General features: G+C 33.4%; 1 protein-coding gene across 4 annotated transcripts in view; it reads left to right on the top strand.

Annotated features, from left to right (window-relative positions):
- Nucleotides 1-14,561, top strand: part of LOC100647828 (paired box protein Pax-6) — a 143,417-nt gene that overhangs the window by 42,112 nt on the left and 86,744 nt on the right. For 3 of the 4 annotated variants that reach the window (XM_048404816.1, XM_048404815.1, XM_048404814.1), the window contains exons 3-4: nt 1,828-1,993; nt 2,601-2,784. In XM_048404816.1, the coding sequence (XP_048260773.1) occupies nt 1,828-1,993; nt 2,601-2,784 (350 nt within the window). The remainder of the gene's footprint in view (nt 1-1,827; nt 1,994-2,600; nt 2,785-14,561) is intronic. The other variant, XM_012318810.3, reaches the window with a different exon arrangement.

Here is a 14,561-nt window from a genome sequence, read left to right as displayed (position 1 = left end):
GATGTAACTATTACCAATTGAAAAGTGTCTCTCTAGTATTCATGTAGGTTGATAAAGAAAAGGAGTTCAGGGTCCTTAAGATAAATAGTAATACCAGCAAATGAAGACAGTCCTACTAAATTGGTCGAAAAATGAATATTTCTAAAGTTACAAACAATTTTTCGTTTCGACTAAAGCCAATGATTTCCTCGCTTCAAGAATTATTCTGTTACATGAAAATTGTCTAACTTCCGAATTACAAAAAATTTTCTATATTTTCTTTATTCCATTTCCATATACGCGCGTCATCGAGATATTAGAGAAAATATATCAGGAAATTGAGTTTTCATCTTTTACTGACATTATGTATCTTCCGACGTAATTGATTATTCATGCGATAATATTGGTAATTTATATTGGTAATACGTTAGAAGAACAACGTTATGTATCAACTAGCAAGAGAACAAATAAACATAGCACGCAAATCAATCGCTTTAATCAAAACGAAAAATTGTTTGCAACTTTGAAAATATTAATTTATCGACTCATGCCTGTGATATAATTTTTTTCCATCATTTGACGAATGCTGTCTAAAAGTTCTGGGCCCTCTTTTCTATCATTCTCAACAGTATCTAAACGTGTGTCTATATAGACAAATCTACAAATTTAACGAAATTCACCTCTTCATAGAACTATAATTCCAACGAATATCTCCACCTCTAAAAACCTGCAAAACATTCTCACATCTCCTATATAATACCTTCATCGTCATAGATCACGTATTTTCCCCCTCTTCGAAATCGCTGGTAAATAAAAAAAGGAAAAAGATCGGCGAAGGAGAAAAAAGGGAGGGGCACGGTCTCTTTTCTTCTCGGAGCTGTTCGTTCTCCAAGAGGGTTGAACGAGCATGGATGGGGGGTTGGCTGCAGACGTTAAAACGTTAGCGAATCCCATCGTAGATAATCTTCGACTCATTGTGTCGGTGACACGGCGAACACACACGAAAGTCAGCAGCCTTCGGTGTCCTCCTCGCGAATCTTTTATATTCCCGCACTCGCTGTGAAGAAGACGGGCCACGGTGTCGCAACCCTGCTGCCACGCCCTAATTTCTCGGGGGTGAAAACCACGAGCTAGCTGACTTTCGACGAAGAAAAATAGAGAAATGGTCAGTAGAAGGTGTTCTCTTGGAAGAGAATGTGGATTTTCAGTGTTAGCAGAATTGAATAGTCATTGTGATTAAAATATATCGTTATTGGAGCTTAAGAAATTTCGGCAATTTATTCGAAAAATGTCTTAACGATATAAAAGAAATTGGGAAATAATGAAAGATGGTAATTTTTAGCGTTGTAAAAAATTGGATTATTATTGTGATTGAAATACACAATTGCTAGATATTGCTTGTTACGAAATAAATTGAAAAATAATGAAAAATAATAGCGATTGAAACGGTCTTGTTTTTGACATGTATTCGAAAGATACAACATTACCAAATGTCTTTACGGTATCCATAAAAGCTATCTGTCTACTATGTAATTATTATTCTTACGTTTACATCAAATGCGAAACAAATGTTCTTCCACTATTCTTATTTGATATTTATTATACCGATGTATTTGATTACATCTTATTAAGATCAAATGATAATTTAAAATGCCAAAAATGTTTTTAATTCAAAAATGTATACGGGGTTTAGGAGTCATTACTGTTTATATCTATGGTACATTTGACAAGCTTTTAATAAAGTTATGTCAATAATATCTTACAATTAAAAAACCGAACGTTTATATTCAAAATTATTAAAAAATCTATTAAAAAGAATTTGGTAACAATCCTTCCATTTTTTTCTAGGTCACAGTGGCGTCAATCAGCTCGGAGGTGTTTTCGTCGGCGGTAGGCCGCTTCCAGACTCGACGAGGCAAAAGATCGTCGAGCTAGCGCATTCGGGCGCACGACCTTGTGACATTTCTAGGATTTTGCAAGTTAGCAATGGCTGCGTCTCGAAGATTCTTGGGAGGTTGGTTGAAATATTGCTCACTTTATCTCTATTATATCGTACAAGTAACCAAAAATATTATTGATTATAACGTCCTACTTTACATGGTTTTAAACTAAAGAAATTTCTCATCGGTGGTTAATTGTAATTAATAAAAAGATTCCGTCATCTATAGTGCTTATCGATAATCGAAAACAATTTCCATCATCGATAATGGTTACCGCAAAGACAAATGTTGATCATTTATAACAGTTACTTATAACCACAATATTTAAAAATTAATATCTTTTATTCATTTAATTTTCTGAAAAAAATCTTCTACAATTTACGCGACGGCTACCGTTCATTTAAACAAAAATTACAAATTCATTCCAATAACTATTTTCGTAAAAATGTCAAAAATAACTGTCGTTACATCAATAATCACAGTTATTTACCTAATAACAGTATAAGTAACTCATACTGATTTAATGCTTTCATACTAATATAGTACTAATACTCGTAATTATTATTTTTGATACTTAGAAACAATGATGTATTTACATAGCAGAGAATTTTAAGTTTCCGAATTTACTTCAAACATGAGTTACTAACATGTACCGTATTGTACCGCAAATTATTATTATTGCAGGTACTATGAAACCGGATCCATCAGGCCCAGGGCAATCGGTGGCAGTAAACCGCGCGTAGCCACAGCAGAAGTCGTAAGCAAGATTTCCCTTTACAAAAGCGAATGCCCCTCTATCTTTGCGTGGGAGATCAGAGATCGTTTGCTCCAGGAAGGTGTCTGCACCAATGATAACATCCCTAGTGTGAGTACGGAAACTTGTTTTAATCGTAATTTTGAAGAAATTCGAGAGAAGAAAGTAAAATAAATAAATGTTATACCATCGAAATGCAAATGAACTCTTCTCAAATCTGTTTACATAATCAAATATTGCTCCAAAATACGAAATTCCTTCATTAACACGATTCTTCTATTTGATATAAATAGTTTCCAAGATATTTCAGAAAATTTGTTTTTCGATGGATTCTCCATGAGTTGCTCGAGTGTGCGTGAACAAACCGTGCGCAGAAATTCGAATGCTAAATTCCCATACATCAACTAATGTTATGATGGATTATGGCGACAATAGTCAGATTATAGTCGGATTCAGATGTCGCGTTGACGGAACAGATGCTCACTTACTTAAGATCCTCTGATCCGTAATGGAAGTTGCAAATCCTGAAATGATTGTGTGAATTTATTTAATTACAAAATATAATATAATTATTGCGGATATTTATGCAAATTCATATTTTTATGAATTGAATGAAAAAAGCGATATCCAAGTACTATTTTTACGTACTGAACATTCTAACGAATAATTATATTTTAGAAATTTTCCCTATTTTAGCATATCATGCGAATTCTGCTTATTTTTACGTCTTCGCTTATAAATGCACAAAAATATGCAATACAGCGACGAACAATGCAATGGAAAAAGTCCAACTTTGCGAGACGGCGAATGAAACTTATTTAAAAAGTTCTCTTTCGTATCTAGTCGGACAAATCTGCACACATTTTATGTAATATCACTGACACAAAAGTTATCAGCTCGTCAAACCTTATTCTGAATTTTGACCAATCCTGTATGTATAAAGTCATTCAAATTTCCAAAAATACCCTTTCGTAAATCTACCTATAATATTCTTATAAAAAATTACAAACCGATAATTTCCACTAGTCTGATAATTCTAGCGTTAGAAACAACATGAGAAATGGACAGTATTTAACAAAATTCGCATGAGTCATCGGAAGCCATTACAGCAGGAAACGCGAGGTTTACGCGCTTACGTTAACGGAACATTAAATGAAACGGGCGCAAAAAGAGGGAGCTTTGGGTCCAATGATGCTTTCCACGGTAACAAGGACGACAGTTTATAAAGCATGTCGCAAAACACGCGTAATAGAGCTTGACTTTTGTAGGGTGGAGGTCGTAAGCGCGCAAGCGTATTGTCAACGGGGCTTTCTGCACGCACACAAAACAGAAACGCATTTGCATAGATAGTCGAAGGGCTGGGAAGCGAGTGGAATGGGGGGAGGGTGGAAATCAGTTTTCTGCGAGGTGACTGTGGGAGTGTGTTTATGCCAACCGATGAAATCTCTGTGTAAAGAGAACGACATGAATTCCATCGTTGTCGACCCATTTGAAGCTGCTATCACGGGACAACTATATAATCTTATTATGTGATTAGTATGGTACAATTGAATGATGAATTAAAAAAACATCGATACTCCATCGTTCACAAGTACTAAGTAACGATAGTTCAAGTTGTTAGGAACGTACAATCAATCACGAAAGTGTACATACACTTATTAAACTATATATATAGAAACAAAAGAATTAAAAACATACTTTGCCACAAGATTATTTATAATCACATATTAACATACACGCATATTAGTGTTACAATATATTTCTAAAAGAAATGGGAAAGATTAAAAAATATAACGCTTAATAATCTTGGGATAAAATTACATCGTGCATTATCAGCGTTAGATAGCAGGATATTATTGATAATTATGTAGGATCTGCAAGATATCAATACAATATTAAGCGTGCTACTTTTATGGTAGATATAACAGAGGGTGTATATAATTTTTCTAGCACGTTGCATTTTATATTTTTCCTTCTTTTTTCTTAATAATGGTAAAAGTGAATAAATTTTGTTATGTTTTTACAATCTGTGTCTTAATGTGTTAGCAAAATTCGTATATCTAACGCTTTTGCTATAATATTTTATATTTAAGCGATACTTGTATAAGATGGTGATGTAGAATGCATGGCGCAAAGTTGTAGAAATGTATTTACAAAAATTTGATTATACAATCCAAGGTTCTAACTTTGTATACTTAAGAAGTACCTGTCCATTTTTGTATTTGTCATTTACATATTTGGGTTCCTTAAGGATCTTTTACAATTTCTCACATATACCTATAGGGTCATTCTCGTTCTAGAATATTACAAAATATCATTCTTTTAAATATCGAATGGCAATTGTACAAAAATATTCTACAACAATGATTGTTCATTGAAAATTCAATATAGGAGAAAAATGGTATCATATAAAAATAAAATAAATATAGCTATACATTGCACATGCATACACTAGTTTTGAGCTCATTTTAACTGAATCTCAGGATGTTATGTGTTCCTTACAAAAGTCATTAATATCTAATAAGAAACAGTTATCTTGGCAAATTAAAATAGACGGTGCTGAAGGGATTGAAACTAAGCACGTTATATCTTACTGTATCCAAAGCATATCCAGTCTTCAAGAACTTTTATCATTATATTAATTACTACGGCGAATGTTTATACACTTTTATATTTGAATGAACATAACTAAAAAAATTGAACCTAAGTAAAAATTTCGTTCGTCTACTACATGCTATAATATGTACCCTACCCTGGACGATTTATATATTTTTACATATTATATATATACATTCGCAATTGACTGATTACAGACAACTCCAAAGAATGAGAGTCTGGAGATTTTCACAGCTCGGGTAACACTGTCAAATTCAACTCTCGAAAGTCTCAAACGGTGTTCATATAATAACAATGATCAGTTCAACGCTGTTAAAATGTAATTCCAAAAGTTTTCTAATAAACATTCTTATTAAAACTGATCCAAACGATCTGGGAATCGTTCGTTTCCCTAAAGTGGAGGAGGATTTCGCGAGACAAAGGAATCAATTAAGAAATCGCTGGCGGTGGTAGGAACAGCGCAGCGGATCAAAAGAAAATTTTTCCCAAAGGTCCTCCCCTTTTCTTCGTGATATCTCCAAGACTCGCACTCCACCCACTAATACGAAGAAAGCTCGAGACGAGGGGGTTGCTTCTCATGGTGGTCCCTCGTTGCCATGGATATTTGCATGCGTCCAATAAACGGTGGCTAAGGGGCTCTCGACTCTTGCTCAGGGTAAAAAACGAGAGAGGGTCGCTAAATTCTCTTTTCCTCTCACCGCTCTTCTTCTCTGCTGACTACTCTTTCTTCTTTGTCTTTCTCTCCATCGCGCCTCGGTAATGGTTCCGAAGTGTACGTATTTCCGGCAAGATGCTCGAGCAAGAATTCTCGACGAAAAGGGAATAACACCGGGATGAGATGCTTTTTTTATTCGGACCTTTTCTTTTTTAAGTTTATGAGGTAAAAATTGAAAGCGGAATGCTTTTTGTGAAAGCTGAGAGGTAAATACTATGAAGCGAGTCTAAAAATATTGTATTATATTATATATTATATTATCACAATATTTAACTCGTCGCTTAACCGTCGGCAGAAATTCTTGCATATATTTTATATGAAGTTGTCCTTGGGAGAATTACTATAACTGATAAAATATCCAATATTTTGAAATTCTAACAACATGTCAAGCTGTGATTACGTAAAGTACTAATTTATTATATGTTTTATTGTATTTTGCAATTGCAAAGGCGTTACATAATTTGATTTAGTGAGCAATAGCGTTCATTGCTTTTGGAACTCGAAACATTTGCAAGAATTTTATAAAAGTAAGAAGTAACAGATGTAAATATATTTACTTGACCGGTGCGCAGTTACTTTAGAGCTTTTATTTGGTATTATTTTAAAACATTATTAGTGGTAGACTGCGGGTATTTATACATTTATGCATAAAAATGTACAGAATGCATACGGTATGCAAAAATATATAAAATATTCAAAACACAGCGCCTATTATACATGTAATGATATTAAGCGGATGAAATGAATTTATACTTAGATCCTAGTGCTTGTCAAATAATAATAAATAACAATTCGTATAGCTTTTAATACACATAGTTAATTAGTATATAAATGCTACAAAAATACAATAATATTCAAATACTTTTGGTAGACTACAGACACAAGCGAAATAGAGATGTGTAGTAAGAAAGAACGAATACTTCACATGTATTTTTCACGCGAAACACGCAAACACATAAACCGTATCTTCACACCAGATTTACACAAGCATCCAATGAAACACCAAGAATTCAATTCCCAAATCGCAAAACACCGACAGCCGGAGGAATTAAAACGAGCAGTCAATTAACTTAAACGGGTAGCGTAAGTTCCAGCAGAAGCTTGTGTTCCGACACGGGGCGGGATGATCGCGGAATTTAGCGCTTTAACAAATTACGCGGACGGAGGGTCGAATATAACGAAAGAGGGAAAGAGAGAGCGAAACAGCCTCCAGGGCGATGGAGAATCAAAGCTGGTGTACAAAGTATAATCCCGGCCGCGTTTCAGCATCCTGTAAGCGCTTCTGAACTTGTTGTGGCCAAGATTAACGTTTCTTTAATGGCCCGTGTAATATTCCATTATGTACAGTACGCTCGAGAATTATTGCGTCGACGTCGTCGCGTTGGAAAATGTTGGAAGGAAAGGGAGTGGAGTTAGTAGATCGGGCGGATCGAGAAATAAAAGGAAATTCGCGATAGAAGTAATTTCTCTTCGCGACGGGACGGCTCGAACGAAAACGATGATTTAGTTGCTCCAGATTTTTTAAGCTCCTTAGGATTTTCAAATTCGAGGTAAGTTTGAATATTTGAGATTGAGATTGCGATTTGTGAGATAATTGTCTTCTCGAATAACTTTTACGGTAATGATAATACCTGTAGATTTCTTAGGTTTCATGCTACCGATTTTAATTTCATAAAGTATAGGATTTGGAAATTATTAAGTGGCTTGCTTTGTTTCACACTGGCTGCAGTAAAGATAATTTAGATACTACAGATCTTTTAATCTCCTGAAATTTTGACGTTTGAGTTTGACATTGGAAACGTCGAGAAGTAAGCTTAAAATTGAGGAACTTGTTCAAAAAGGATGAACATATAGGTTTATGATAAATAAGTGTATTCTGTAATCGAATAAAATAGTTAAATTACTAATTGTGAAATTTTTCTTTGTTTTGTAATAAAAACAGCTTCTTTGAAACTTCTTTAAGGATCATTTTAATCATAAACGTAACTAATATTAAAGAAACGGGATTGACGACGCTGTTACTATCTTATGGGCACATTTCCTAGAAAGTGATTTTACGAAATAAATTTTGGACAAACAAAAACTCCATTCTGGAGTTTAATTGAAAGTGTTGATTTGGATACAGTTAAATGATAAAATAAATAAATTAGTAATTATAAAAGTTTCAAATTTTATAACCTATTTGAAGAAGTTAGGATTTAGAAAATATGGAAATTCAGAATAAAAGATTTATGACATTTATACAAATGATAATATTTTATTTGATCTTGCGATGAGAAATTTCAGCCAAATTTTCATATATTTGAAGAAAATTTGAAAATTATAAAATGATATCAAGATAATATAGTATTTGCATAAATATCTTTTATTAGTAAACCATAAATCACGATTCGCCGCAGCTCCACTAGAAATTCTTCGATCAAAATTCCGCAAAAATTCTTCTTTCTCCAAAACCTAAAATTTGCTCCTCGTCTAAAAGTCAAATTTCCGAGAACCTTTATTTCTGCAGAACGTCACAAAAATCGCGTCGCGAATCAAGAACCGGAACTCGAACCCTCGACGTCGGGAATGAAACGGCGCGCGAGTACTCTTCGTTTTCTGCCTCGATAAGGAGCGAAATAGCACGCGAACGAAATCGATTCGCTAACGTCAATATCGTTCGAACCGTCTGCACATTTCTTCCTCGCCTTTCATTGTATCCTTTCCTTTCCTCTTCTCTCCTCTCCTCTCCTCTCTTCTCCTTTCCTTTCCTTTCCTTTCCATTCCTTTCCTTTTCTCTCCTCTCCTCTCGTATCCTTTCCTTTCCTTACGTTTGTCCTCGCCGTGTTGGAAGCTCGTAGCTCAGAGACAAGAGAAGAAGGGGGATGAAAACGGGAGTTGAACAGTAGTGGGAGGGTAGAAGAACGTATTCCAAGCGGGTCGCGGTGATTGAGGGAAATTTCATTATTCTCAGACATTACCCCCGTTATTGTAATGCCATCAAATTGGATACGCTTCGTACACCCCCGTAAAACGGCCGGGATATCCTTGAATATCCAAAACTCCTGCTTGCTCGAGAGAACGCGACAATGGACGGGAATCTTTTAGTTTGAATTTTTAATAATAAAATCTACATTTGTTTGAAATGTTTGAAGACTATTTTGAAGGCGGAGAGTTTAATGAAATTTTTATATTTTTTTTAACCATTATTCGAATAACTTTGGATTTCTAATAACAAATTCTTGATTTTTGTATCATGTTTGAAGAAGATTTATTCCATTCTTTAACATCGGACAGTTGGTTGAATTCTTAACTATTAACGTATCATTTGAATAATTTTCAATTTGTGATAATAAATTTTCGATTTTTGTAAAGTGCTTAAAGGTACATTACTTCTGGACTTTCTTAAACTATTTGAGAAAAATTTATTGTTTTTTAGAGGCGAGAACTTTAATAAAATTGTTATCTTTTTTTTCAAATATAATTAGACTAATTTTTAATTTTCTATAACGAATTCTGGAGTTTTGTAAAATGTTTAAAGTACATTTAGGTATTCTTTTTTTGGAGTGATGTGTGGCGGATTTTTTTGAAGTTTTGTTCGAGTCTGATGACATTGGTTAGCAAATTTCAACTTTCTAATTCTTACAAATACCTATTTTATATATTTGTTTTATGATAAGTAGATCGACGGTTGACGAAAGAAAGCTATACCTAAAATATATTCTTTCTTTACATTCATAAAACAAGATCGCAAAATTATTCTACGTAATTATATATCGTCCTTCAATTCTTATGAGAAACTTGAGGAACCGAAAGGAAAACTACAATTGCTCCTCTTAATATCAAAAACTTTATTAAATAAAGTTGCAAACTCGATAAAAACTCAAAAATCAAAAATAAAACAAAAATCACTCGCACAAACCATATTATCCTAATTGCAAAAAAGTCATTAAAGAAAATTGTAAACTGTCAATGAAAAATACAGAAATCAAAAACAAAATTGAAATCGCTTGCTGCAACCAAATTATCAAGAAGAAACTCAACGATGAAACTGAATTTTGAAAATCCAAAATTCAATAAAAAACAAACGAAACGCCAAATAAAAGTAAGATCATTTGCAAGAATCAAGCTAGCAAAACTAATCCTTATAGTCTCATTAAACGAAATTGAGAACTGCCAATAGAAAAGCGAAAGATACGGAAAAATCTGGAAAATTCTTTGGGAAACGAGTTACTGTCACAAAAAACGTCCAATTACTCCGGTCTGTTTAGGAAGTAGAATAAAACGAACTAACGAGAAAGAAATGAACGAAACAAAAAAAAAAAAAAAAAAAAACGGAGAAAATAAAATAGGTAGGCATTCTCTCTCTTTGAGAACGAACGGGTGCACGATCGAATGGACAATGATTTGACAAACCCGAAACGGCTGCAGGACGTGGCGTCGGATTCGAAATGTCCTGTGAAGCTTTCGCTATCCGTTTCGTCGTCGAATGCCGTTTCAGCCCCCGGTTGGATTTGAATCTGGCACCCGGCGTGGCGGACGCGTTATTGGTTTACTCGCACCACTGATTCCGGGATACTATCAGTGGTTCTCGGCCAATTCTCCAAGGTATACCATCCATGGCTGAAAATTGTCCGGTCGTTTTCATTTTTAGGCCGTGGAAATTTTCTTATCAAGATTATGCAATTTTTCAGATTCTCATTTAATAATGTTTCATACAAAATTTTTTAGGAACTTCATTTTAAAAGTTCCTTTCGTTATTGTGTTTTTATTAGAATCAGGTTTATAGAGTTTTAGGAATTTCATTTAATAATATTTTATGTACGATCATATTATAATGTAAACAGTATTCGGAATGATATTTTATAAAAAATTTTCTAAGAATTTGATTTTAAACATTTTTTTATTCTTTTATTTTGATTAGAATAAATTATAAAATTTATAGGATTTTCACTTACGTATTCAATGATTGATATGTTATATATTAAGAATAACATCTTCAGAAAAGAATTTTTTTAGATTTTTAGATTCTAGAAGGAAACTTTTGCTTCATTTTTACTGGAATTGTTAGATAAAAAGAAAAAAAGATCTTTAATTTGAAGTACTTTGTTATTGGGTATTTTATTAGGTTTTTTTAGAATATTTATATCTCAAATTTGTTTTTATTCAAAATAAATAGTATAAAAAGGAAAAGATATTTTTTAGCAATTTATTTCCGAATATTTGTTTGCTAGTTTCTTTTTTAGTAAAACTGTATATATGTGTTATGAAAGAAAACAATTTCTTAAAAATTTGATTTCAAACATTTTCTGCTATTTTATTTTTCCTTTTATTGGGATTGAGCACAGTAGAAAAGAGAAGAATTTTTTAGAAATTCAGTTTCCAATGTTGATTTTAAATCACTTTTTCTTCTTTTTTTTTTATTACAATTAGATAATGGAAAGCAAGAGTATAATGTTTTATTAACAATTTTGTAGGAAATTACTTTAGAAAGATTCTTTATCTCTTTGTTCTATTTCCTATTAGGATTCTATAGAATTTTGTTTCTTCTTTACTACGTTATTTTCTTTCTCATTAAATTGAAAAATGTGACAAATTTTATAAAAAATGGTTAAGAATTTTCTTCCAAGTGATTCTCTACTATTTTACTTTCCTCTTTTCTTAGAATTTAGTAGTATAGATATTTAGTAGATTTATAGATATTTAGCAATATAGATGTATTCTCTGAATAGATTAAATTGCAAACTTCGATGGAATTAAAGATGCAGAGATTTAGATGTTTTATGATTATCGTTTAGGTGTTAGGAATTTTTTAACTGATGTGTGACTTTATTTATACGCAGTTGTTTGGCAATTTATTTTTTTTTAAAACACGAAAAAATAAAGTGTTAAATAGTAGAACAAATATACGTATTGATATAATGAAAATAGGGAAAACTTCTTTAAGCTTCCATTATTATAAACTCTGGTTTTCGTATCATATTTAAAAACAATAAGAAATCATAAACTGATTTTCTTTTCATAAAAATGAGATAGATACATACACAACTATGATATAGCTTTTCTGTACTTTATAGAAGGAGAAAAATAAAAGAAATCTCTATTATAAAATTCAGAAAATACTGTAAGCAAATTTTAAGTAAACATTCGAGCGAAATATCGTTGATAATAAATACATAATTACATCATAATAATTGATATAGAAAGCAGTTTTGTAAAATAAGAGAGAACCACTGTCAAACGAGATTACATTCGTTGAGCTGGTCAGCCTGACCGCGATCGTTCTTTCCGGGAGTTGACGTTGATGTCTCACCCCCAATGAACACTTCGAAATCACGAGTGGTTGCCGTGTACAGCACTCGATCTAAAAGTTAAGGTTGCTTCTGCAACTCAATCCCTGCTCCGTTGCTATCAAAAGTTAACGATTTTATTTTGATATCGAATTCTGATCAAAAAGTAGCAAGAAATAAAGATTTAAAACATCTTTCAAAAATTTGAAATATGTATTGATAAATTCTTCCGTTTAAAATGCACTCTCAAAGAAGAAATACTTAAATGACAATGTTTTTAAAATATAGTTTAGAAATAAATAACTTGAAAGGATGAAAAAGATGAGCAAGAGGAACGAATAGATATAATATAAATTAATAAAACAAATACGATTTTATTAACATTTTCTAAGTTTTAATCATTATAATATGAATATTTCATAAATAAGAAAGATTCTTCAAAATATTACAATATTATTTCAAAAGTATAGACTCCTTCCGATTCACGAATTTTTTCTAATAATAAGAATTAATAATGAGAAGAATTAACGTATACATCTTATTACCACTTGAATCAATTAGATTGATTTAACTGTGTAAAGAGGGAATTGGATGTCGAAACGATACCAGAGGCGTTTTCACAGGTGGTGACTATGTGATATCTACACCATCGTTGTTCCCTCTGCCTCCCTGACTCAGGGGTGGAAAATCACGAGTACCGCAAGAGAGTTGAATCGAGGGATAGCACGATTTCCCGTGGTGACCGAGCGTGTTCCTGTAATTAATAGTCTCCCGCAGTGAATGGACCATCTCAGGGACGTGTTTGCACGCTATTTCCACGTGTTTGAGCAAACTGGACGAACGTTTGAACGACCAATCGTCTCTATTAGCATGTTGGTCACGTCTTGCACCATTTCCAATATTCTCTTCCCATATAGTTGCCCGTTTTTTACTTACAAATAATAGATAATAAAAATTTATATGTTTTTTTTTTTTAAGAATGACAAAAGATTTTGGAATAGTTTAATATGAAACGAATTTTTTGATAGCGTAGAAAGTAAACTGTGAAGATCTATTTCGTGCGAAAATACGTGTGATATGAAAACATATAATATATGAAGATTAACGCTGTTCAATATGTAAAAATGAGGATTTAATGTAACACAGTTGAAAGGAAAAGTAACGTGTCGAATTCCTACAAGACTTAATTGTGATTTACAATTCTGTATGTACGACTTTCAAGGATTTTTTAAATACTCTAAAAGAGACAGAGCTTCGGGAGCTTCTATATTTAACGATTTCTAAGTTTTTAATTAATAATTTGAAATTTCGAAATTTTAACTTTGCATTGATTATAATTAAACTGCCGATTCTATGTAATTTCACACTTTTTAGTAACACGAGTAATTAAATGGAAGGTAGATAAAGGTTTATTTTATTCGCTAAATGTTACAATAAGTCACCATGTACTTCTTTTTCACTTTTTACATCATATGTACGTCTTTTACATTTTTGCACCTTGAAATTTCTCATAAATGGATAAAAATCCGCCATCTTACAATATTCTTTAGAAGACTGCATATATGTATAACTTAGCACAGAAAGGCCATATCCCATCACACTGAAAGACACCAACCCACCAATCAAAATACTACACATCTGTCCATTTCGATACACACACCTAGCAATAAGTGACCGCAACAATTCCAGCAGAACCGAGGAAGAAGACTCAGCAACAGTGGTCGGAGGTATCAAAGGGGAGGGAGAGTTAGATCTCAGTCGGTAGAAGAGGCAAAGTAATGGATGGCTGGTGGAAGCCGAAGCGAGTGAATTGTTGGCCCCTGTACGTCCGCCTTGGAGACACCCTCGGCTTGGCCTGGCCACGTAAATCAATGCACCCCTTCGTCCTCTCGCGTTACCAGCCCTCCTCGCTGCACCAACCCCTCTATGTATCCTCTCACGGCTCTCTTCTTGGTCTCTAGACAGAGATAGAATCGGCGAAGGGTGGCAGGGACAGGGTGTCGGAGACGTCCGGCTACTGCATTATGTATTTCTCAGAGAACCGCCACTAACTCTCACCCTTTTTCATCTCCTTGGTCAGGCGTTTCTTCGTACGCTATCCTTTCTTTCTCTACTGCTTCGTTTCCTTCTGAATCTCGTAAGCTATGGTTCCCCTTATTTCCATGGCCGATCTTTTACAGGAGCTGTCGGTGAAGTCTTTCTTTTTCTTTAGACGCGAGTTTTCCTTTTTAATCACTAGACTGCGGATTTTTATACGTTTACGCGAAACTTAAAAATACAAAAATGGA

This window comes from Bombus terrestris, chromosome 4, assembly GCF_910591885.1.
Source record: "Bombus terrestris chromosome 4, iyBomTerr1.2, whole genome shotgun sequence".
NCBI classification, from domain to species: domain Eukaryota; kingdom Metazoa; phylum Arthropoda; class Insecta; order Hymenoptera; family Apidae; genus Bombus; species Bombus terrestris.
Note: the sequence above shows the minus strand (reverse complement) of the source record. Positions and strands in the feature narration are given on the sequence as shown.